Source organism: Notamacropus eugenii, chromosome 1 (assembly GCF_028372415.1).
Source record: "Notamacropus eugenii isolate mMacEug1 chromosome 1, mMacEug1.pri_v2, whole genome shotgun sequence".
Taxonomy (NCBI): Eukaryota; Metazoa; Chordata; class Mammalia; order Diprotodontia; family Macropodidae; genus Notamacropus; species Notamacropus eugenii.
In genome coordinates this window covers 15,471,424-15,496,660 of record NC_092872.1, presented here as the reverse complement: position 1 = coordinate 15,496,660, position 25,237 = coordinate 15,471,424, and the positions used below count along the sequence as shown (strand labels likewise).

Sequence of the window (25,237 nt, the reverse complement as noted above, 5' to 3'; positions counted from 1 at the left end):
CAATCAATCTACAAGAAAAAAAATCAATCCTAGGTTTGCAGAGTTTGGCAGTTTCCAAAGTATAGATGCTCACACTGAAAATTCAAAAGTTGATTTGAACTGGTTCCTACAAGCCCCTGCCGTTAACCCTCATTTCTCCTTTGTAAGGAACTTCCTGTCCTTCTGAAAGAAGGTCTATTGGAACCTCTCTGAAATTAACTAGGCTGGTCCTTGGATGATAAAGCATTTGCTTCAAGACTTGGTTAAGTCTGACACTTTGTTCCAAGCCAGCATACTCTTTGGCTGTCTGAGGTCTCCTTTATAATAACAAAACTAATACAAAAGCCCAAATATTTTCACCTTACCGTCCTAAAACCTTGAGGTTTAGTATTGTAACTTGTTTGTGATCAACTCCATGGAACTCAGTTTCCTCCTCTGTAAAATGAGGGTTTGGATTAGATGTCATTGAAATCACTCCCAGCTCTACACCTATGACTTTATGGACATATTTTTCATAAAAGTCATGCAGTCACTTAATAATCAGCTGGGAATATTTAACCCATAGAACCCTTTTAAAGTTACTTAAAGGGGGGCATTTTAAATGCCAAGGTTTCATCAACAAGCTTTGGATGGTAGCCTAGGGAGATGGAAAGAGCATTAGACTGAGACCAATACCTTCTCTGGCCCCTAAAGAGCTCTGTGGCCTTGGATTAGCTACTTTCCTCTGAGCCCCATTTCCCTGTTATAAAATGGGCATAGTAACGTTGGTATCTAGTTCCCAGAGTTGCTATAAGGATCAAATGAGGTAATGTATCTATTATTATACTTCCCATGTGCCATTGGACTAATTACTGAACTTCTAAGGGCTTTGATTTCCTCAGTTAAAATGGGGAGTAGGAAGGGGAAGAAAAGGGAATAAGCATTTATTAAGCACCAAAAAGAATGAAGGTACACTGAAGGACAATTAAGATGAGCAAATGAATTCATGGGGTTGTGGTATTGAGAGCTGATATCTGTAGAGAATTTTGCTATTTAGAATGTATCATCATCAGTACCCCCATTTCATAGCTTTGGATCACTGATGATGCAGAAAGGTTAAGCTGCTCACCTAGAGTCATAGGACTAAAAAGTGTCAGATCTGGGCCTTGATCTTTCCATTACACCATTTCATAAAAACTGAACTAAGAAGACTAGAATTCAAAGTCTTTCTTGGTATAGACTTGTTCCTGATTCATTGATGAACAACCAGATGTCACTTTTTTAATGAAAGTTTTAAAGAGAAGGAAATAGTGGGTTCCTCTTCTCTGCAAGTCTGCAGGCAAAGGTTCAATGACCGATGATTGGGAACGTCATAAAAAAAGCATTCTTGTTCAGGCTAAATGGCTTAATAGGTCTTTTCCAATGCTAAGACTCCATGATTTTTCAAGGTCAATACACATATACCTGTCTACATACATACCCATCAATACAGAGACATCTTGGGAATTCATAGTGTTGGAAGAGACTATGAATGTCATCTAATCTGGAAAAGATTCCTTTTATCACAATGCTGACAAGTGTCCATTGTCTCCTGAACTAATGCATGCTACTTAGGGACAACTTTAATTGTTAGCAGGATTTTTCCTGCTAGCAAGCTAAAATCTGTTTCCCAGCAACTTTCTTACTGCTTCCTGAGCCAGGTCGCACAAATCTTACCTTTCATTGATACAGCAGGCAGCCCCTTCAACTACCAAAAGACAGTTCTCATGTCCCCATTACACCTTCAATTCTTTAGGACAGACATTCCTAATTTGCTCAACTGATTGCTACAGCAGTCTCTGGTCTTCACACCATACTGGCTGTCCTCCTCTGAATGTACTCCTTTCTTCCTCTAAAGTATGATGCCTTCCTAAACTGTGGTGACCAGAGTCAAATACAGGCAGGAGAGAGCTGGGCTAGCCATTCTTCTTTTCTTAATGACACCTAGGATAGATAGCATTCAATTTTTTTGGCTACCATATCTCATGGCATGATAGAGAGCCAGCCTTTGAGTAAGGAAAGCCTGAGTCCAAGACCTGCTTCTGACCCATAATAGCTGCATGACCATAGGGAAATTACTTAACCTCTCAGGGCCCTAGGAAATATGGTGCATTGAATAAAAGAACATGCTGTGGTGTGAGTCAGTAGGCCCAGGTTCAAATCCCACCTCACTAAAGTATGACCTTTGGCAAGTAACTTAACTTTTCATGGCTTCAGTTTTTCTTACCCTCAAAGAAAGATTGGAGGGATTAGACCAGATGACCTTTGAGGTCCTTCCCAGTTCCAAATTAACCTAAGCTTGGAAATTACCAATTTGTTCATCTGCATCTGTGTAGGGAGTGTCTCAATTAGGAGTTCCCTACACTAATGAAACCCTAGGCCTTGGCCCACTAAAAAATGCATATGACAATAATCATCGATAATGGTATGGTATTTTAAAGTTTTCAAAGCACTTTATAGAATCATCCACATTGTTTCCTAGGATCATGGATTTGGAGTTGGAAGGGACTTTAGAGATCATTGGATCCAATCTCTCCAGTATACAGATAAGGAAACTAAAGGTAAGAAAAGAAAGTGACTTTCCCAAGATATCTAATGTATAGCTCAAACTCAGGTCTTCCTGACCCCAAAGCCAGTCTTCTAGCCACTCCACCACCTAGCTGCCATCTAGAATCCACAAACGTGGCTGTGTGTGTGTGTGTGTGTGTGTGTGTGTGTGTGTACCTACCTACATATCTATATTCAGGCCAAGTCAAGTTTGAGAATAGGAGTTAAAGGGGAAGGGAGGGAATAAGCATTTTTATAGCACCTTCTATGTGTCAGACTATCTCATTTGACCCCACAACAACTCTGAGGTAGGTGCTATCATTATCCTCATTTTACAGTTGAGGAAACTGAGACAAAAAGAGGTTAAGTGACTTACCTAGAGTCACACAGCTAGAAAGTGTCTGAGTGCCATTGTACTTGCAAAAGGGCCACACATATAAGATGTCATTATTACTCTATGCTGGAAGAACATTTACACCCATTGTTTTAGGTTTCCCAGGTAATTGATTAGTTTTGATTGAACAGTTCCATGACCTCACTCAGATGTGCAGAAGTTCATTGTAAAGATGACTCCCAAGCTGTGACAACTCAAATAATCTGTCAGGAATTCCCGAATCCAGACCCAGTTCTCTGTCCACTGCATTCTCTAGCTAACCTTGAAGGACATTGAATGACTTCCTGGAAAACCAAGAAGCATCTAAGGGTGGGATATACCAGTATCAGCAGAATAATACAAGCTAGATTAGGCACCAGACCATATTATCCAGTGTCCTAATAAATTCACTGCTTTCCTCAATTCTCTTCTACTCCATCTTGCAAGAAATGTATACACATTCACTGACATGTAACTAGATTCCCCTACATGCACACGGATACATCCACTGACACACAGATGTATGCATTCATATATGGACATGAACCCATGTGTATGTGTATGTACCCCAACATAACTTGTTCTGGGTACAAAAGTCCAATGGTATGCCCCACCTGAGAGTAATCTGGACCTCTCAGGTCTAGGGCAGGTTAAGCCTGCATGGTTGAGTCTAGGGCTGATTCAGATAGACCCATCCACACTCAGTGGGGCAGAGTCATCTGTCCCTGTTAAATTATACCATAGCTAGTCAGTGAAAGTGGAGAAAAAAATGACACAAGTCAGATGTTTTTTGGATAATTTTTTTCATCTCTTTAGAAAAAAAATATGTACAAAAAAAGCTAAGAGCCAACATGGAGGTGTCAGGTAAACATTCCAAGAGGTACAGATGAGTGACTCCTCTTAAAGAAGACACTTTAGTTATCACCATGCTAGAAAAATGAGATGGAGTGAAAAATCCTAGAACAATTAAAAAGCCACAAAGTGAAGCTGTTGCTCAGGTTCCATTTGTTGTCAATGATCTAATTTCTTCCCTTTAAAATAATACTGTGCAAACTGTAAAATATTCATTTTTTTTATAAAGTCCATAGAATATGATTTACAAAACTGGCATTGAAGAGGAGGCTTGGTGCTGGTTATTCAGGAGAGATGGTAGAGTGTTACAGGTAGGGTCCTCCCCGAGGATGCTGCCATGGAAAAGTTTTTTCAGTTTCTGAGCTGTTGAAGAAGGAATCTAATGGTATGACAGAGAATCCCGGATTCTCAGCAAAGGGCTTGGGATAGCCCAAGGACTCAACTGAGAATGGCAGATGTGGCAGGCCAATAGGTGAGCAGGTACATTAAAGCATCAGAATGGGGTGCATCTTCTGATGTGACATCCTTTTCTTTATGAATCTTGTTTTCCCATTAACTAACACGGGCCTCCCTACAAACTCAGAAAACATGATTGCCTTCTCGTGGAGACTTAACTAGTTGGCAAGCAGCAACAACTGCGGTAACTGAAGGTAGGAATGAGTTGTTAGGGGAAATTTATTTCAGTGTCTATAAAATTGAGAAAAGTAGGCCTGTGTACAAACATCACAAAACAACATCAACAATTCAGTAGTTGTGGTTTGTCAGTGCACACTTGAACAAGGGAAAAAATGTTGGTTTTTAAAATTCTGGCATAAATATGTTAAAGCTGAAAAAAAAAATCAGGGTTAGCTACATCACGTCCTCATACAAAAAAAATGTACAAAACATCAGCTTCTAACTAGACATAACATAATACTTGTCTTCACAGTTGGACATTTAGTAACTGTGTGTCTTGGAGTATTGAACTGGAGGGTAATCAAAAAAAAAAACAGCTTCTGGCACTGTCGTCCACCTCAAGTAACTTCAGTCATGGAGGCCGAGTGATTCTGGGGAACAAACACAAATCTGTGGGCACCTGAACACTGGGTTGTCTCATTCCGCTTCCACCCCATACCCTCTCATCCAATTGGCTTTCATGCTGTTCTCCACATCTGTCCCACACTTACCTGTTTCTGAGTCTTTGCTCGTGATATTTCCTTGCTCTCAAATGCCTTTTCTTGTTTCCACCCTTGACATTTTAGTCATATTTAAAGCCACCTCCCCAAGAAAGTCATACTTGATTTCTGACTTTGCAATTGAATGAGGACATAATTCCTCCTTGCTCTGAACATCCATAACCCTCTGTGACTATTCCTATAATAATCATAACGATATGATAACATTTCCAAAGCATTTTAAGATATCTAAAACACTTCATTATCAACATTATTATTGTTGTGATTCTTTCTATACATGTATATATGTGTGTATATATAAATATATATGCATACATGTATACACACACATATATTCTCTTACAAGACTATAAATTTCTTGAGGTCACTGGCTACATCTTACTCCTCTCTTTATTAACCTCAGCACCTAGCATTTAGCCTTCGCATAACAGGCAATGATGGGACAGGCCAGAGACTCCGCTGAGAATGGCAGGTGGGGTATTCTCATTGTAGAATAGGGCAATATTTTTCATTTTTCATTTCATTACAATTTAAAGAAAGCCTTAACATAATAGGATAAATGAATGAATGAATCTTTAGAGGGGCCAGAACCAATCTGTCCTGAAAGGCAAGAGAACATTTACCCCATGATTTATATAATATCCATTTTAGTTTGCGTTAGGGACAAAGAGGGAGAAAAGTGGTGTAACAACTGCTTGACATCTTAGGAAATTCTGTCTGGTGGCTTTGACATCAAAGACATTTCCCTGACCCACAGAGGGAAACTCTTTTTTAACGGAGAGAATGATGTCACAGAATCCAAAATGGGCACATCAAGACAAACTATATCACTTCCTCATCTCAAATATGTATAGCATATCAGTACATATACAGGTGTAACATAATATCTGTTTTCACAGATTGACAACAAGTAATGGTGCATCTTGAATTACTGAGCAGAAAGTGAATAAAATCTTGTAGCCAATGAGGTTGACTTTGTGATGAAACTCAATGAAACATGAAAATCACCTACTATGGTTTGTGCTTAATTTAGTCCTATTAAAGGTCCATGAATTTGGTGACTGTTGACAAGAAAAAACATTATGTTGCCTTTTATTTAAAAAAGAGAACATTTGGTTTTCAGATATTTCTGGAAATATATTCCATGGAAATGCCCACGGTAAAGAAACTTGATAACCTGAAATTGGGTCATGAATGAGATAAGCTAACCCCATCCTCTATGCCTCTGACCTCTCAGCACTTGGCATATTGGCAGTGTGAGTTTTTCAACCTCAGATTCTTGCCGGTTTGGGAACTGGTGTCATCACAATAGAAAGAGTACTGGCCTGGCTGGCAAGAAACCTTGGTATTTATCCTAGCTGGTTTCCTAGCTGGCTCAATGACTATTCAAGTCACAATTTCTCTGGATCTAGTTTTCCTCATCTGTAAATATAAATAATGTTTTGGATGCTTACTAGTTAACCGTACATAGTTAAACTATGACAATCTATGACTATAGCCCATAAAATAATTAAAAACCCAGAACTAGAAGGAACTAAAGAGGATATTGAATCCAGTGCCACGTTTGGGTAGGAATTGCCTTTGTATCCCCAGTGAGTCTTGCTTCTGTTGAAGATTTCCAATGGCACGAACCCACTGACTCCAGAGGTACCTCATGTCATTTGGAGAGCTCCAGATGCTAGGGAATTTCCCTTAGCTGCAATCTGCCCCTTTGAAACTTTCCATTTTAGACACAGCCTGATAACCCTAAAGCCAGAAAACCTCCAGAATCACAAGGCTATGAAGTCTAGAAGGATGAATTGAGATTATGATTCAGATCTGAAAAGTCCACAAAGTAAACAGGTTATCTGGACTGATGCTGTTTTATCTGAGATGCTTCAGGTGCATTTTACCTGTAGGGATCCTGTCTAATGAGGAGGACAATTTAGGAAAGCTATTCCCCTCCATGCTGCCCTGCTCCGAGGCTTTTGATCCTAGGGGCACTGACTTTGGAGTTTTAGTCTTAACTCATGATGGCCCAGAGTGCTGGGTCTGTTGGCAGAAAGACATGAGTTCAAATCTCAGACTTCGGCGGACATGAATTGCACAATTACATAAGGCAAGAAGAGTTCCCCAAGATTCTCAGAGACACAATCCTGGCTATACACTCTGGCTATCTAAACTACAGATAATTTATTTTGTTTATTTTGTAGTGGAAATGTACAAAACCTGTGTGCTGTGAGTTTGGGGGAACATCTCCCCAGAAATAATAGCCTTAGAAGTCAAAGAAAACTTGTTTCTATCTCAACTGGGGATGCATCTAGACATTTTGAAGAGATTAACTACAAAACTCCTACACCACCAGGATAGTCTGAGATTAACTATAAAGGAAACACTCTGACCAGGAACAGAACTGGTCTTGAGGTTATTCCATCATTCAGACATCCACCTGTCTTCATTACACAACCTCTGAAATATGGAAAGTGGCTAGGTAGCCTAACCTGATGGTTCCAGTTGCCTCCTGCTGTTCAAAATCCTACACCACATATGTGTGTATCTCCTTCAATTTTGCCAAGTTGCTGGCTATGTGACTGCTAGCTATGTGACTGCTAGCTATGTGAAGCTAATGAAATTTTTTATCTTCCAGTCTTGCTAATTACTCCCCAGGAGGATTCTAGTGATTACCTTTACAAATGCAGGTTAGCACTTTCTCTGTTGTATTAGGGAGTTAACTCAGAGAGGGAAAGTGACTTGCTCTGGGTCCCAGGATTAAGTTAATCACCAGGAAACTCATCATCAGGGAAATTGCTTTAGATTTGCTACTTATACCTCATCAGCACCTCTTACTGGCTTCTGCCTCTCCGGAAGACTGGAGGGCTGAACAAAAAGCTCTTTCCATGGTTTCCCTTTATTCTCAAAATACCAGTCATCTCTTCATTTGCCACCAGCTGCTCTGTTTGGTGTGGGCTCCATCATTTCCATCTTCTATCCCCATCTCATATTGCATCCCGCCTCCACCTTTTCAACTTCTTTGGTGTATTGTCTTCCCCAGTTAGGTTTTAAATTTCTTGAGGGTAGAACTAACTGTCTTTCTTTTACTTATTTCTATCCCCAGCGCTTTCTTAGCCTAGTGTCTAGCACAGATTTTAAATAAATATTTATCATATTCAAATGGTGATTATGTGTTAGAGGCAGAACTGTAATCCAGGGCTCCCTGGCTTTGAGAATGACTCTATCCACTTCACAATACTGCCTCTTCTGTGTATTAATGAAGGCTGTTAAGATCTAAAATGGATAGCCAAAGGAAGCAAAAACTGTTTTCTTGAAGATCTTTAAAATACAATGACTCTTATCTGTCAGGATGGACTTGGTATAGTCCTGTATCCACCTTTTTTGGTAGAAATAAGGTGACCTTCTAAGGTCCCTATTTTCCCAATGATTCTGGGACTTGTCCTTGCCCTAAGTTTCTGCATTAGCATTAGTCTATCTGTGTGGTTCATGGGCAGATTTCACAATACCTGTGCACTCAGGGTCTCCAGAGGACTTTCTACTCTGGGGAAGGCCATTAGGGGCATTTCTCGGGGATCTTCAGGTTTAGGTTTAGAAGGAGAACCACGCGTTCCTTTGAAGTTATGTACAACACACATTCCCTGTGGGATGAGAAAAAAAGAAGTTGATGAAAGATTGTAACCATTACCCCAATTCCAGTTTTGAGGGGATCGGGTCCTTTGAAAACCATGATCGCAGTAAAGATCTTTGAAGACAACTGAGTCTTCTCCTTTTCCTGCATTTCCCACAACGATTAGTGCAAGTCCTAAACCCTCGGTAAATACTTGTATGATGATCCAGTTATTCTAGCATCAACATAATATTTGTTTTTTAAAAAGCCTGCTTGGCTGGATTTGCTAGATTCAAAAAAAGTATCATCATCATGAGTTTGTCTTCTATTCTCTTGAAAACTTTCCCCCAGTTCTTCATGACTAGTTGTCCCTGTTCTTCTTTTCTAGAAAATGGATTTTTATTGGTATTGTTTATTTTTAGAGCACTTATATGTCCCAGCATAGCCCTACAGCCATCTCCTCTTCCCAAAGATCTATGTATTTATGATGCCTAGGATATAGTTGTCTCTTCCTGGACTCTGTGTGTTTCTCTCTGTCTCTGTCTTTCTCTGTCTCTGTCTGTCTCTTTCTCTCTCCAACACACACAATTTGCATCTCTTTCCCAGAGTCTATCTCTCTCAATGTCTTTGTCCCATATTTCACCCAAATTTACCCACTAGGCTCCTCCCCAAGCAGAACACATAAGCAACAAATATCCTTTCCCCCTACATCCCTACCATGCAAATTATTTCTCACTTCCTTTTCTTCAGTCTCTGCTGTCTATGATGTTTTTGTTTTTATTTTTTTACAAACAGTGAAGTGAAATTCTACCAACTCCTCAGAAAGCTTTCTTAATCCCTGCTTTGCTATATTCTCTCTGCTCAGTTATCCCCCCTGAGCCTTGGTCCTATGCCAAGTCTCTCATATTATCTTTAGCCATAGGGGTATTTTCATGTTAAATCTAATCCCTGTCTGTTAAAGAAAAGTCTTTGTCCTCTCTTCAAAGAGCTTGTACCCTGTAGCAGGAGCTGAGTGAGGGAGATACCTAAGAGTGGGGCAGGGAATCCCCCAGCAGTCACTGCCCCTGTCAGCCTAATAGGTTCTGACATCAGAAGGGACATATTGATGCCTATTGTGAGTGGGAGGACCTTGGGCTACCCTGGAAGAGAAGGTCAGAGCAGGAGGACTTTAAAACTCCTGGAAATACTCTTTGAACATTATCCAAGGGGGTTATTATATTTTATTATTACTATTTTACTTTTCAGACATAGCTTAGGTATCCAGTTTCCGGTGTTGAGGCTGGAGCCATCTCCTCAAAGCAGAAGAAAACAGGCTTTGGACAGGATTTTGTTAATAGGCACATGATTGCAAGGTGTAGGGTGAGGTTATTCTTCCCAAGGAAATGAGACAGGGAGAACTGGGCCTGCGTTTTATAAAAAATAATGACCAGTCAGCTTCCACTGCTCTCATACTCACAAGGAAGACTGCTAAGGCAGGAGAGAGAATTAGCAATGTAAAGGAGCACAAAGGCATCAGATATACATGGAGAAGGTTACGACAGGGTTTAGGATTAGCCTTCTTGTCCATTCCCAACTGGTTGAAAACAAAATCTAATTAGAATCAACCATTAGAAAAAAACAAAAATATGTTTTTGATGACAAAGGAGCACTGCGCAGTAGAAGGAAAAATGGATGGGGAAGCAGAAAACCTGGGCTCTTGTCCCATCTGGGATCTTGTACAAGCCCTGTGGGCCTTAGTGTTCTGAGACACAAAATGTTCTGACTACTATTATTCTTATCAATCATAGCTGTTGTACCCTTGGGTCAGGCCTTGAATACCTGATTGGACGTGAAAAGGACCAGACTTTGGATGCCAGACCTAGCCCAGCCAAGTATGTGTACCCTGTATGGAATCTGTTCTGTTTGCATGTCATCCCCTACTTTCTTGGGATATGAGTTCTGAGTTGGTGCTGTGTGTGAGTTCATTCTGGTCTTTGAGGACCCAGACCACCTGGTCCTTATCCATTTCTCCTCCAGTTCTAGTCCCTTGTTGTCTGGAGAAAAAAATGCTGCACCAATGCTAGACTTCATGACCTAGAAAGGAAGAGACCCCAACCATTTTACCGGGGGCTAGCAGATTTGGACCTACGGCTCCACTAATTCTAGCGATTGTGCAAATGAACTTTCTTATTTGACAGGATGCAGATGTTGTCAGTCTCCTTTTTTAAAGCACTTAGTACAGTGCTTGGCACAGAGTAGGCCCCTAATAAATGTAAATTAGTGTTAAAGTCCTGAGCAAACTTTATGTAGTGAAAGGAGCATTAAACTTGGTGCTGAGAGGAATTTTGATTCAAATCTTGTCTGTAGTAAGACAGCTAGGTGGCTCAATGGATAGAGAGCTGAGCCTGGAGTTAGGAAGACCTGAGTTAAAATCCAGACTCAGACTAGCTGTGTGACTCTGGGCAAGTGTCTTAACCTTTGTTCACCTTAATCCACTGGAGAAGGAAATGGCAAAACTCTCGAGTATCTTTGCAAAAAGAAAAACCCCTTGGACAGCATTGGACAGTATGGGCAGCTCTGGTTCATACTCTATGGAATGACATTTTCCAAACCTGACAGGCTTTCAGTGTGTTTCTCTGACCTTACTTAATTTTCTTGTAGAAAATTTCTGTGGGACATATCAGTAAAAATCTTTTTTTTTTTTTTTTTTTTGCTAACTAGTTCAGACTTCAGATGTCTTCTGGCACTCATGAAGGTCATAGACAAACTGGTAATGTCCCTGAGGTAGTTTAAATAAAAGGTGTCATTGAAGCATTGTGTTTCAGTGAAAAGGAGATTGGATCTAGAGTCAAAGGATCTGGGTTCAAATCTTGACTCTCCCTTTTACCACTTGTGTCAGTCACTCAACAAGCATTAATTAGGCTATTACTGTGTACCAGGCATGATAAAAGGCAAGTTCCTGAGATCCTCTCTGGATCTCAGTTTCTGAATTAGGGCCTATTCTGGGCAAGTCACTTAAGCTCAGTCCATCTCAGTTTCCTCATCTTGTAAAATAAGGATAATAGCATCTACCTCCCAGGGTTGTTGTATGAATAAAACAAGCTAACATTTGTAAAAATACTCTGCAAACCTTAGAGAACTGAATACATTCCACAATCATTTTTTTATTTTTATTATAGCACTGGGTCATCGCCATCAGATCCATCTCAAATTTGAGACACTGTATATATAAAGTACTGAGCAAAAGACCTTTTATCTGTCCCTACAGTAGTCTGTAGTAGGGGGGCAGCTAGGTGGTGCAGTGGATAGAGCACCAGTGTAGGAGTCAGGAGGACCTGACTTCAAATCTCACCTCAGACACTTGACACTCACTAGCTGTGTGACCTTGGGCAAGTCACTTAACCCCAATTGTCTCACCCTGGGTCATCTCCAGTTATCCTGATGAATATTTGGTCACTGGATTCAGATGGCTCTGGAGGAGAAGTAGGCTGGTGACCTGCACAGCCCTCCCTCACTCAAAACAAAGTCAAGTGCAAGTCATGTCATTATTTCTCTGATGGCATGGTCTTCTTTGGCAAGGAAGGATGAACATACACACACACACACACACACACACACACACACACACACAGTAACCTTTAGTCTGGAGACTGGCTCAGGAAAGTGAAGAGTTAAATTAGAAACTAGTGAATCAATAATTTTTAGAATCCTTTATTTGTTTTTTTGTCTGAGTTTGTGGCCAGTCTCAATGGAGGAGAGTTTTTTTTAGAAGTCCAGCCAAGGCTATAAAGAGTCTCCTCTATCTTTGGGGGACAGTCTCAGTATCAGCTATGAGATGAATCAGATTTTCTTTTACCTTTCCTTTCTTCTTTGTTTGTCCAAGTTACAATGGCTAGAGGTCTCAAGGGAATAGATCCAGATAGCAGATATCTTGTTCTCTCACTAATCACTATTCTGGGACCTTGCTCCTTACTCCCCCCTAAAAAGGAAAGGGGTATTCCTCATACGTGCTAGAGACAGTACTTTTCCTGTATAAAAAGGGTGAAGCTGAGAATCCCTTAAAACAAAAGGTATCACATTGCATCCCCCAGTATCTGTACAGACATAGAGGATTGTAACATCCACCTTTCTCCTCTCCAGTCCTTTTGAGATCTCACCTGTCTATAAAGAATATCCTTTAATGAATCTCATTTGTACACATAAGTCCCACATGGGAGTTTTCTGATTTACTACCACCATATGTAAAGAGAAACTGATCAAGTCTCCCACTGATTTTAAAACTCCTAGAACTTAACTCAAGTGGCTATGGCTTAAATTGCTAAAGTTATAGGTTCAAATTCACTCTCCTCATTTATAGAATGAGAGTGTTGAACGATATAACCCTGAAAGTCCTTTCTGGCTCTGAATCTATGATTCTAAGATCCATTCTTGTTACCACATCTATGACTAGCTGGGAGGATGTAGAGGTAGTAGAATGAACAGTTTTGGGGCAGTTAGGTGACACAGTGGACAAACCACCGGGCCTGGAGTTAGGAGGACTGGAGTTCAAATCTTGGCTTCAGATACTTACTAGCTATGTGACCCTGGGCAAGTCACTTAACACTGATTGCCTCAAAAAAGACAAGAAAGGATGAATGTAGTCCTGGCCATCAGGAGTCAGGGATTCTAGTCCTGATTCTACTGTTAACTTCCTATGTAATATCAAGCGTTTCTCTTTTCCTTCATGGGACTCAGTATCCATAAGTATAAAACTAGGGATTCTAGTTGCTAGGAGGTGTCCATATTTTTTAAGTATAAATTTGGCACCATAAAGGAGTTACTTGTAGCAATCTTCATAAGCACAGAGTGCATTTAGGGTAACCCAGCTTAGGACTTGGTGTGTCAAGAAAAACAATGTTCAATTTCTAAATCATACAGGTTTTTTTTCTTTCTGTGTGGCTGTGATGATTTCACCTCTTAGGGCTCTGAGAGTCTAAAGAGGCCCAACAGACTGGCAGCCAGAGGAGTAATAATAATGTTCTCACATTGATGTAACATCTACTACGTGCTGGTCACTATGCTAAGTACTTTACAATTATCTCATTTGATCCTGACAAGAACCTGGGAGATAAATGTTATTATTAACTCCATTTTACAAATGAGGAAGTTGAGGCAGACATAGGTTAAGTGACTTGCCCAGGGTCAAACAGCTAGCAAATATCTGAGGCCAGAATTGAACTCAGGTGCTCCTGACTCCAGACGTGGCTCTCCACTGTAGTTCTGCTGCTTAATAAAGTACAGAGAACTGTGGTATGAAACAATAAAACAAATACAGGAAATGGAATGAGATGATCTGTCCCTTAACTGCCTAGGAGACCTTGCTAAGGTCCCTGAATCGCTCTGTGCCTCAGTTTCCTAACCTAAGATCTCTTCAATCTCTCATCCTGTGGTCTGTGGCTCTTTCCTATTGGTCTCTGAGTCCTCCTTGGGGCAATGATCAAGCCAGGCACCAACACCATGGGTGTTTTCACTTTTATTCCAGCATCACCCAGAATACATGGGAAACAATAGCAAGCCCACTCCATTTGAATAAATAAGAAAACATGGTTATCAATTAGTCCGGGAATCAGGATGCTGCTGATTTCTAGGATGTTTAGTTAAACATGATCTGACCTCCTTCAACATAGGGGCTTCAGAACCTGAGGTTCCCAGATCTTAAAGGTATGATTGATAGATTTTGTGGATCCTTGAACTTGCTTTTATTTACTTATTGTTAATATTTTGATAACTGTATTACAATATAATTGGTTTCCTTTGTAATTTTATGCATCTAAAAACATAGGTTTTCATCAGACTGTCCAGGACACACAAAAAGGGTAAGAACTCTTGCTTTGAAAGACCAGGGGGAATTATTGGAACAGGATATGAAACGATCTGACTTACCAGGAACAGGGCCACAGCTGTGCCCAGGATGAAGCCTGCAATCACGTCGGAGCAATGGTTCCGATACTCAGAGACTCGGTTCAGGCCTGTGAGGAAGGCTGTGCAGAGGGTTCCCAGGCACAAGACCGGTTTCGCCAGTCGACTGCTTTTCGTTTTGATTGTGCTTGTGATGTACATCTGGAACACAAGAAAATCTAAGGTAGCACATTTCAGGAGGCCAGTGTGGCCAAACACCTCTACACAGGCCCATGCAGAATCCACATAGCCATGGGTGAAATCTGCATAAACGAACTGCATAGACCTGGGCAAAATTCAGCCAGATAAGAATGAAGTAAGTAGTATGCAGCATAGTAAGCAGCAAGCTCCTGCTGGGTGGACAAAAGTAGATGCCATGCTCAAATAAGTGATCTTGTCTGTCCTTCTGTCGTTCTAGTTTCCTAAATACAGTTTCACAAACCTCCGCCTCCCCCCACTTAATAACATTTTATTTTTTCCAGTTACATTTAAAGGCAATTTTCAGCATTCAGTTTTGTAAGACTTTGAGTTCCAAATTTTTTTCTCCCTGCCCTCCCCTTTCCCTTCCCCAAGATGGCAAGTAATCTGATATAGGCTATACATGTACAATCATATTAAATTTCCACATTAGTCATGTTGTGAAAGAAGAATCTGAACAAAAGGGAAAAAAAGTCAAAAGAGAAAATAGTGTACTTTGATCTGCGTTCAGTCTCCATAGTTCTTTCTCTGGATGTGAATAGCATTTTCCATCCACAAACCTCCTTTTTATGAACTTTACTGGGTACTTACTATCCTAAGGGCATTATGTTCAGCACTGGGATAGGTGCCTGAGTTGAGGGTAGGAGGAAGAATGAAGTCTATGCCTTCGCTAGCCCTCTTCCTCTGAGAAGTACATTTATAATAGAGGTGTGGGGACTGAGAAATCCTAGATAAACTTTAGGCTATGCCAAAACACAAAGTTTATTACATTTGGTAACAAATTGGATCATATGATCATGGATTCAGTTGTGGGAAAGACCTTCTAGTTCAATAATTTCATTTACAAATGAAAAAACAGAGTCTCAGAGAAATTGTGGAACTCGCCCTGAGGTCAGAGAGAGTACTGCAAGAGTCATGGATAGATTCACGTCAATGGGACTGTAGCTAGAATATGAATTCATGGAATAATGACATGAAATGTCTGGGTTTTGGTCAGCTAGGTCTCTACCTTTGTGGAAAATACCTTTACCAACACAGGTCTACAACCCATTCAGTGGAGATGATGGGGGGCTTGGTTGCATGTCCCAGTTCTAAAATCACATTTCTCTTTAAAAATCACATTTCTCCCTAGCCTCAAAATACTAGCTCAGGCAGTTTCTCCCCAGCCCAAGGACACAGCCTGCCCTAGTGAGAACTGCTATCCCCCTTCCTGATATAGTAGCCAGCTATACCTATAGAACTCATTACTTTGAACCAGCTGTGTACTGAACTGGCTGTGTACTGGGTCATAATGACATTTACTACTCACTGACCAATCATATGTATCCCAGGCTTGGACATAACCTATACTCCCTCACGTTAATCTTGTCTAACAAGACATTGACGAGAGAAGCCTGATTTTTCCTGGTCAGCCCTGACCGTTGGTTGATTTAGTGACGTTTCAGGCCCAAAGCCACACTTCCTCGTAGTCTCCCCTTGGGCTATTTTCTGATGAATTCTGGGTAAAATACCGGCACAGTAGATACCAAAAGTGCATGTTCCTTTAAGAACTGACCACTCCTTAACCACTCCCTAATCCCATCCCCAAACACCTAGTTAGCATATTTGGCACAAGTGATACCACAGATTATCCTATGTAAACTTTCCCAGTACCCCTTTAAGGTTGCAGGTTCCGTAAGAACTCTTGCCCTCTGAAAAGCGTAATAAATCTTTACCTTGACTTCAACAATGCTTGAATCAGTGAATTCTCCAGATGACCTGACCCTGGTGCCCTGATCTTTGTGGGGATCTCATACCCCCTTTCCAGCCCTCATCAGAGACACAGAGTTGACTGAGGCTCAGAAAGGTTCATTGATTTTCTCTCAGTTGCACAGTTAATTAAGTTGGGAGTAGAATTCGAACCCCAAGTCTTCCTGACTCTAAGCAAGAAGTTCTTAACCTAGGGTCTGTGAACCTCTTTCTTTAAAAAAAATATTTTACTGACTACATTTCAAAGTACTTGATTTCCTTTGTACATCTTTTAGAAGATTATTCTGAGAAACTAGGTGGCACAGTAGATAGAGTGCTGGCCCTGGGACACTTAGTGGCTGTGTGACCCTGGACAGGTCACTTCACCCTGTTTGCTGCATTTTCTTCATCTGTAAAATGAGCTGGAGAAGGAAATGGCAAACCATTCTAATATCTTTGCCAAGAAAACCCCAGATGGAATCCTGAAGAACTGGACACAGTAATACAATAATAAAAATTCTGAGATGGGGTCTATAGATTTCACTATTTGTGTCCGACACAAAAAACAGGCTAAGGACTCTTGTTCTAAGTGCAGGATTCTCTCCAAGGAGCCAAAGTGCCCTAAAAACCTGCACACGTAATGCAAATCAGATCAAGAAATTGCTCAAATCCTGCCTTTGGCAGTGGCTCTCTGGCTCCAGGGTAAGTCCCATACTTTCTCTGAGACGTTGTTTTTTCATTTGTAAATGAAAGTATTGAACTAGAAGGTCTTTCCCAGAATTGAATCCACGATCTTATGACTTAATTTATTACCAAATGTAATAGAGTTTGGTTTTTGGCATAGCCTAAAGTTTATCTAGGATTTCTCAGTCCCCACACCTCTATTATAAATGTACTTCACAGAGGAAGAGGGATAGCAAAGGCATAGACTGCATTCTTTCTCCTGCCCTCAACTCAGGCACCTACCCCAGTGCTGAATATAATGCCTTTAGGATAGTAAGTACTCAAATATTTGTTAATGAGTCAAGGAGAAAGTCCTTTTGGCCACTGGCAATGTAGACCCAAGATCAAGTTCCTTGAGGCTATTTCATGCTGTGGCACTGGATAAAGTCACAGTGTTAGTCTTTTATTTATTATTATTAATAACTCAACATTTCTCTAGCACTGAAGGTTTGCTCAGTTCTTTCCTCACAACAAACGTGTGAGACAAGAGGTCCATATCAGGAAACTGAGGTCGAAAAGGTTTAAGTGACATACCTGGGGTAACCCAGAGAGTAAGGGTCAGAGCTGGGCCTTGAAAGCTAATTTTCTGACTAAGATTGCTGCCTCCAGCTCTGGAGTACCAGGTGCTGCAATGGAAAGAGCACCAGGCTTGTGGTCAAGCCTGAGAAATGCCATTTACTAGTGAGTAAGACCATTGAGGAAACCACTGAACCTCTTCAGACCTCAATTTCTTCGTTTGTAAAACATACTTGTGCTAACTACTTCACAGTTGTGGTGAGGATCCAATGAAAATATTGTGTGTAAAACACTATATTCCTGCAAGTCTTTACAATATTTTGAGCTGTGGGTAGTGTATGGTTGGACCACTAGGTGGAGCCATGGTTCACAGGGTGCAGGAACCAGCCCTAGGCACTTACTAGCCAGCTGTGTGATCCTGAAAAAGCCTACCCCCACCTTCTCAGCTCATTTCACTTTCATTCATTTCATTTCATTTCATTTCATTTCAGTATTCTCACCTGTAAAATGGGATAATAATGAGGTAATAGGATAAAAATGAGATAATATTTGTAATATTTGTAAGGTGCTTTGCAGACCTTGAGGTGAAGTAGAAATGTTAGTAATGATGATGATGATGAAAACCTCTTTTCAAAGAGTATAGGTTTATTTTGCTTTCAGATCATCACAGGCACGAATGATCATAAAAAAAAAGTCACTAGAGGCCACTGTTCCCCAGGCAAAGGGTAATTTGAATGAGGCAACTCGGGACATAACATTCTAGTCTTTAAAATATATATTCTCTCGTCTGAGTCTACAGGTGCGGTTCTTGGTCTTCCTGCTCTGACCTAAAATTGTAGAAGCTTGGGGTGGCGAGGAGGGAGTGGAACTATAGTTTTTTCTCAAATTTGTATTTAGCATTTGTACTGTTTACAGCTATGGCTTACCCCTGGAACCCTGTGCAAGAATAAGAACTCATGTTATAACATATTTAGCTCTGTCTGCCTACCTTTTTTTGACTATTTACAGTTGTTTGCCAGATTGCCTGCTCTCTCTCTCTCTCTCTCTCTCTCTCTCTCTCTCTCTCTCTCTCTCTGCCTGTCTCTCTCTGTCTCTCTCTGTCTCTGTCTCTCTGTCTCTCTGTCTGTCTCTGTCTGTCTCTGTCTCTCTGTCTCTGTCTCTCTGTCTCTCTGTCTCTCTCTCTGTCTCTCTCTCTCTCTCTCTGTCTCTGTTTCTATCTCTCAAAATCTAACCCCTTCTTAATGAGGTTAGAATTGTTTACCATATCTCTAACAATTTGACAACACTGTAGCTGAAATAACACACTTCCCAAAACGCTGATGAGAACATGGGAAGTGATTTAGTAAGGACAAATTTATGGTCGACAGACTCATTGTGCCTAAAACATACGTACTGATGATTACTAAGTATTTGTTAAATAGCATATTGGCCTTCTAGGTAATGCAAAGATACAATGGGGATAGGAGGAGGGATGTACAGAAATACTTTCACCATTGTTGAGAATCATCCAATAGCATATCTGGTATAACTTCTTTAAAAATTATGAAATAGACCAATGGTAGCAACTGCAAAATAGGAGGGAGATCCTACTTAGCTGGACAGGTATCTTTAAGATCATGTATCACACAAACATAGATTTATAACTGGAAAGGAAGAAACTTAGAGGTCATTAGGTACAGCCTTCTCATTTCTACAGATGAAGAAACAGGCACAGAGAGGTTGACTTGTCCAGGGTCACACTGCTAGTAGGCGCTGAGGTGGGATTCAAATCCAGGTCTCTCTTGACTCCAAGTCCAGTGCCCTATCTGCTCTACAATTGTGGACAGGCTCCTTTGCAATCAGCACTATGGAGAGCTTCAGTCTTGGAGGGTCAGTACTATTGGATGATTCTCAGCAATGGTGAAAGTATTTCTGTATATCCTTTTACTTCAGGGCAATCTTTGAGCGGCACACCATCCACTTCGGCAGCTTTCTAGTGTGTAGAATGGTGAGTCAGAAGTGTGAGACTTTGTATTTTTTTCTCTCAAGTTGCTACAATTTCAGGTCAGAGGAGCAAGACCACTGCTTCTTTTTTTCCCAGCTGAGTGGGTCAATCACCCATTGACTTCCTTTGTTTTGTATTTCCCTGATGCCTTATGCATGAACATGAGAGCTCTGAGAGGGCTGCAGCCATTCATCTAAACTTCGCATCTCCTTCTGGAGCCAGCGCAGTGATCTGCCTGCCGTTAGACACTTAATAAACGTTTGTCGTATTGATTATTCCACAAGCTACTTAAAGGCAGGGATGTTTTTCTTTCGCATCTCCAGAAGCTAACAGAGTACCTTGTATACAGTAGATACTCCTTTGCTGAATTTAATCCTGACAAGAGGATAAAAATGATGAAGTGTTCTCTCAGTTGCCTCATCCTCACGTTATTGGGGAGGGATCGAAGGGGAGGAAAAAGGAAAACTTGGATTTACCCTGAACCTACACTAGATATCACTACAGCAGTCACCACCTCTAAGGGGTGTGTTTGTGATTAATTCTGTCATACAAAAGCTAGGAAAAAGCTTGCAGCCCCGAGGTCACATGTGACCCTTTAGGTCCTCATGTGCATCCCTTTGAGTTAAGGACCACACTTGAGGACCTAGAGGGTCACCTGTGGCCTCAGGGCTGCGGGTTCCCCATCTCTGCTTTAGAGAAAGAAGGAGAGGTTCATTGTTCTAAGAATGAGCACTAGATCAGGAAACAGGTGTCTGGGGGTTTAGTGCTGGCTCTGCCACTAACTTGGATATGATTCAAGCAAACCTTTTACTCTTTTCTAAATCTCAAAGTTTTCATTGATTCCCTGTGGTGATAACTGCTCTCTCTTCAAATTATTTTGTACTTACTTATATTTGGCTGAATTATCCCTTTGTCCCACTTAACCATCCAGTAGAGTTATTTGATATTGGAAGAAGCAATCTATTTGAAATCTGGAAGACTTGGGTTCACATCCCGCCTCTCACTTTCTTAGCTGTGCTACCCTAGACAACTCATTTCATCCAGTCTTAATTTTCCTCAGCTCTAAAATGGTGAGAATAATGACACCTATCTCATACGATTGCTCCAGTGGAATAATGTATATAAAGTACTTGGAAAATCTAGAATCCCTATAGGAATGTTAGTGATTCTTGTTGGTTCTAGAACGTAAGTTCTTGGAGGTCCACGACTACCTTTTTTGTACATTTAGGACCTGGAACATTGTTTTTCACATAGAATGGGATTAATTGTGCTAATGGACTCTGCATCTGTAATGTGAGGGGATTGTACTCGATGATCTTTCAGCCCCTTCAAATTCAAATTTTGGGTCTTTGGTTGATTTTCCAAGGGAAACACAATATTTGAAGGACAGGAAAGGGAGCTGTTAGGAAGCGCTGAGATGAAGGTCTCAAAGATCCCAAGACGGATCCATCACTCACTCACCGTAACATACAGAGCTGAGTAAATGCTCAAAGCAGCGTGTTTGGAGGGAAAGGATCTCCGGGCCTTTTCAATCACTTCCAAGTCTCCGGTGCAGATGTTCCCATTATTGATGAACTGCTGGTGAGTTCGGCAGGATGTGCTGGTGTAGTTGGGCTTACACACCGTGAGGAAGTAAGGTGCCAGGTTCCCCGTTACCACTTGGCCCGCATTTACAAATATGTCAGTAGCAAAAAGTCCAAAGGCAAACACCCCTGTAAGGAATTTCAAAGGGAAGAAAAAGAATAGTAAGTTAGTGTTAGAGTAATGCATCTATCCCTAGATAGGAAAAAAAAAACCATTAAGGGAAGAAGAAGAAATTTCTCCTTCGCAAGTCTGGATATAATAACTCAAAACAGCTAAAGGATGGACCCAGGGAGGTGATCTAACAAGACAGGAAAGGAGCATATGCCTTAAAATTGCAGAAGTGATAGGGCAGGGCAGATCTTGCTCCCAGATTCATGGTATGATGGGAGGAGCAATAGAGTTTTACCAGGGCTGTCCAAAAACATAAATCCACTGATACTAAAGAGCCATTCTCGGTTCACCCCTTTCCTAAAGCACTATCCTTTGCAAATGCTTCTTTTCAAACGCAAATACATACAGGAAGAAGAGCCCATCAAATCAGAAATATATAGATGCCACTAAATTTTTCAGATTCTGGTCCTTCAGTGATTGGAGAGCTACAGCAGTCAAGGGGGTGAAGAGAAAATTAAACAGATCACAGAGTGAAACATAAGGGTCTAGGGGAAGTAGCAGGAGAACCACGTTGATTTCTTTACAGAAGGCTAGCTTGGGTAGCCTTTCTGTGCCTTCTATATTTATCCACCCTTCAGTGCGGCTCCTTGGGAACTCCACTGAATATGCTCTTACAGGAGGACCAATCAATGGTATGCTGGTTAAATAGGCCCCATTATCTTTGTATTAAATTGTGAAGGGTCACTGAACCATGCACTTCATGAATCACAAGAGAGGTAATAGACAAATCAGAAATGAACTTGTGTCAAGGAATGAAGATTAATCTACTTTGCATCTTTGTGCCTTGATATATAAGTGGATCTCCAAAGTAGGGAAACAATCCTCAATTTACCTCTGCTGCATCGAATTCCTATCTTTTTTTAAATGCCCAACTTAGGTGCTCCCTCCTACAGGAGGCCTCTCCCAATTCACTCCCTTTCTGTATTCTCTCCCTCTTGAAATTGCTTTTGTATATTCTTGTATGTCTCAACATATGTGCATGCTATATTCCTCCAGAAAAATGTTAGCTCTTTAAAGGCAGGGATTGTTAACATTTTTTCTTTTTGTATTTCAACCCCTGGCACAGTATCTTGTAGGTTCTAGTTACTTAATAAATGTTTGTGGCATTGAACGAATATTGAAACTTTCAGATGACAAAAGACCTGTAAGTGGTTCTCATCTGTTTTTCTTTTTTTTTTTTTGTGGTATTCACATTATTGAATTAAATATTTGTTGTGAAACCTCTCAGGTCACAAATGAAAATGTTGACACACAGTGCTTTTAACCAAACTAGATAGCAGGTCTTTATTTTCTAGAAGAGCTCTCTTTCCGATTTTCCATTGGGTATTTTTTTAAAATCAGTGCTTCAAATTTAATATGGTGCAAACTGAACTTAGCATCTTTACTCCAAAATGCCTTCATAACTTCCCTACTTCTGCTGATGACATCATCATTCTTTTGGTTCGTTAGACCTATCACTTTATTAGCCTTAGATTGTTTCCTGACAATTCAACATTTAGTACACAGTCTCCTTGAGGGTAAGAATTAGTTTCATGTTTCTGTATCCCTATCACTTAGCATAGTCCCTGGTACACAGTAGGCCCTTAGTGTGTGTTGGTCCTTTGTTGCCAAAGAAGACCATGCCATCAGAGAAATAATGACATGACTTGCCCTTGACTTTGTGTTGAGTGAGGGAGGGCTATGCAGGTCACCAGCCTCACTTCTCCTCCAGAGCCGTCTGAATCCAGTGACCAGATATTCATCAGGATGACTGGAGATGACCCAGGATGCCCTGGGAGACCTTGGCCGCATCCAGCTAGTAAACATCTGAGGCTAGATTTGAGTTTAGGAAATTGAATTTCCCTGATTTTAGGCGCTGTACTTTGTCCACTTGTACTGCGTAGCTTCGCCACCTTATATGAAGGAGGCAATTCACAGATGTTTGTTGAGTTGAATATTTCCATTGTACTTCATCTTTGCAATTTTTCTTTTACATCAGCTGGAGACTCAGATGACTAATCCAGGTGCATATTTTTCCACTGAGTCTGAGATGCTTTGGGTACTTCTGCAAAATATATTATAAAGCTGCAAAGCTGCGTTACTGCTATCTGGTCACGAGGGGGCACTTCAGTTATCCAAAATGTTTCATTGACTGCCAGGAAGCAGTTTGCCCACTAAAAGACTAGGTACTTAGTAAATCCTTCAAAACCTTCCTCATTAGGAAGAATTCTCCCAAGTAAAAGCATTAGCATTGCGGTACTAGTGTTACAGAGGTGGAAAAAGGAAAAGCCTACATTTTAAAGCATCTTATATAGCAAGAATTAGCTTTTTTTTTCTTTTAAATATTGTTATTAAGTACCTACTATATACCAGGAGTTTGCACAAGGAAGGCAGCAGAGATAGAGAGAATGACAGCTGATTATGTGATGGAGATGGAAAGGAGTCCTGGCTTATAGAACTGACCAGGAATGGAGGTCTACATGGGCTGGAGGATAGAAAGGATTTCCTCAAGATAAGATCATGACATCCTAAGTCTGAGCTAAAAAAATGAACTAATATAAAAAAAAGTGCTTTGGGAACTTTAAAGCCTGAGCTAAATATTAGTTATTATTATTATTAATTATTATCCTCTACTCTACCTTATCATAATACAAATGGGGAAATTGAGTCAGAGAGGTGAAGTGAATGATTGACGATCCCATAGGTAGTGTAAGAAGGGGAATTTGAAGATCTCTGATGCTATTTTCATTCCCTCAGATGGGGTGGGGACCCTGCAGCCTTGAGGCCCCTCAAGTGTAGTCCTTTGACTGAATCCAAACTTCACAGAACAAATCCTTTTATTGGGGATCGGTGTAAAAGTGTAAAGGGCTATTCGAGTGCTATATGTTTTCTGTTTGTTGATTCATGAATGTGATCGTGTCTTCAATATTTTACTCTGTTTTTGTGGTAGAAGAAATAAACAGCTACCCAATCCATACCTGATAACCCTTTTTTATACTCAGTATTTTTTCTAGAAGGTTATCCACACTTTGGGGAGATCCAAGACATATTTCCCATCTGAACTCTGCACCAGAGATTTCCTTGGAGTTACTCCAGGGTTGGGGCAGATTCAAGGAGAGAGAAATTAATCCTTTGAGCTCAGGGTACTCCAGGATTTAACCCATCTCTACATGAGCTCAGGGCCCTTGTGGGTAGTGGAGTATACTGATACTGAAGTGTAACTGACTGATAGATTCCTTTCATAAAGTAGGGGCAAAGAGTTAAATATGTAGAGGGAACATAGGAACATTGGGAATTGGAGAGTTGGAAGAAAGGAGAGTCATCAAGCAGAGGAAAGGGCTAGAAAGGGGAAGCTTATAAACAGAAGGAAATTTTTGGACTCAATTTTGCCTTGCTTTGGTTTTGACACCAGACGTGAGGCTTATGAAAGGAACACCATTCTTTCAGGGTGTGAAGAGAAAGCAGGAGGTGAAGGGGCAACAAAACTGGGAACCTAAGGATCCATCAAGTGTACTTCCAATCTAGTATCTGCAATCTTCTAGTGAGATCTGGTGTGCTTTGGTGCTTCCTGCTTCCCTTGCAGCTTAATCTTATCTAGTTACACAGTCATGATAGATAGGTAGCTGTAGGAGAGTGCAAAGTAAATGCTGCGTTTGCAGTCAGAGGAATTGAGCTCAAAAGTGGGCTATGCAACTTACTCCCTGTGAATGGCCTTGGGCACACTTATACTCTCTACGCCTCAGTTTCCTTACCTGTAAACTGAAAGAGGTGTTGGACTCTGTGAATAGGCACATGAACTCCTTCCCTGGCAGGGCAGGTGTGGTTGAGGTGCTGGAATGGGGCCCCTGGACAACCAAAAACTTCCTCTAGTATACAGAGTATCTGATGAATGAGTG

At 40.8% G+C, this 25,237-nt stretch overlaps 1 protein-coding gene and 1 long non-coding RNA gene across 3 annotated transcripts in view; one reads left to right on the top strand and one right to left on the bottom strand.

Moving 5' to 3' along the window:
• Positions 1–3,716: 3,716 nt before the first annotated feature.
• Positions 3,717–20,696, bottom strand: PLPPR1 (phospholipid phosphatase related 1). Its single transcript, XM_072654809.1, has 4 exons — positions 20,495–20,696; positions 14,444–14,620; positions 8,442–8,573; positions 3,717–4,815 (listed from the first exon to the last, which is right to left on the bottom strand). Exons 2-4 carry the CDS (start codon positions 14,618–14,620, stop codon positions 4,783–4,785), a joined length of 342 nt encoding a protein of 113 aa, XP_072510910.1. The 5' UTR covers positions 20,495–20,696; the 3' UTR covers positions 3,717–4,782.
• A 113-nt stretch (positions 20,697–20,809) lies between these two features.
• LOC140534148 (uncharacterized) overlaps positions 20,810–25,237 on the top strand; it is a 182,393-nt gene continuing 177,965 nt past the window's right edge. For both annotated transcript variants that reach the window (XR_011977179.1, XR_011977178.1), the window contains exon 1: positions 20,810–21,188. This is a non-coding gene — a long non-coding RNA (uncharacterized lncRNA). The remainder of the gene's footprint in view (positions 21,189–25,237) is intronic.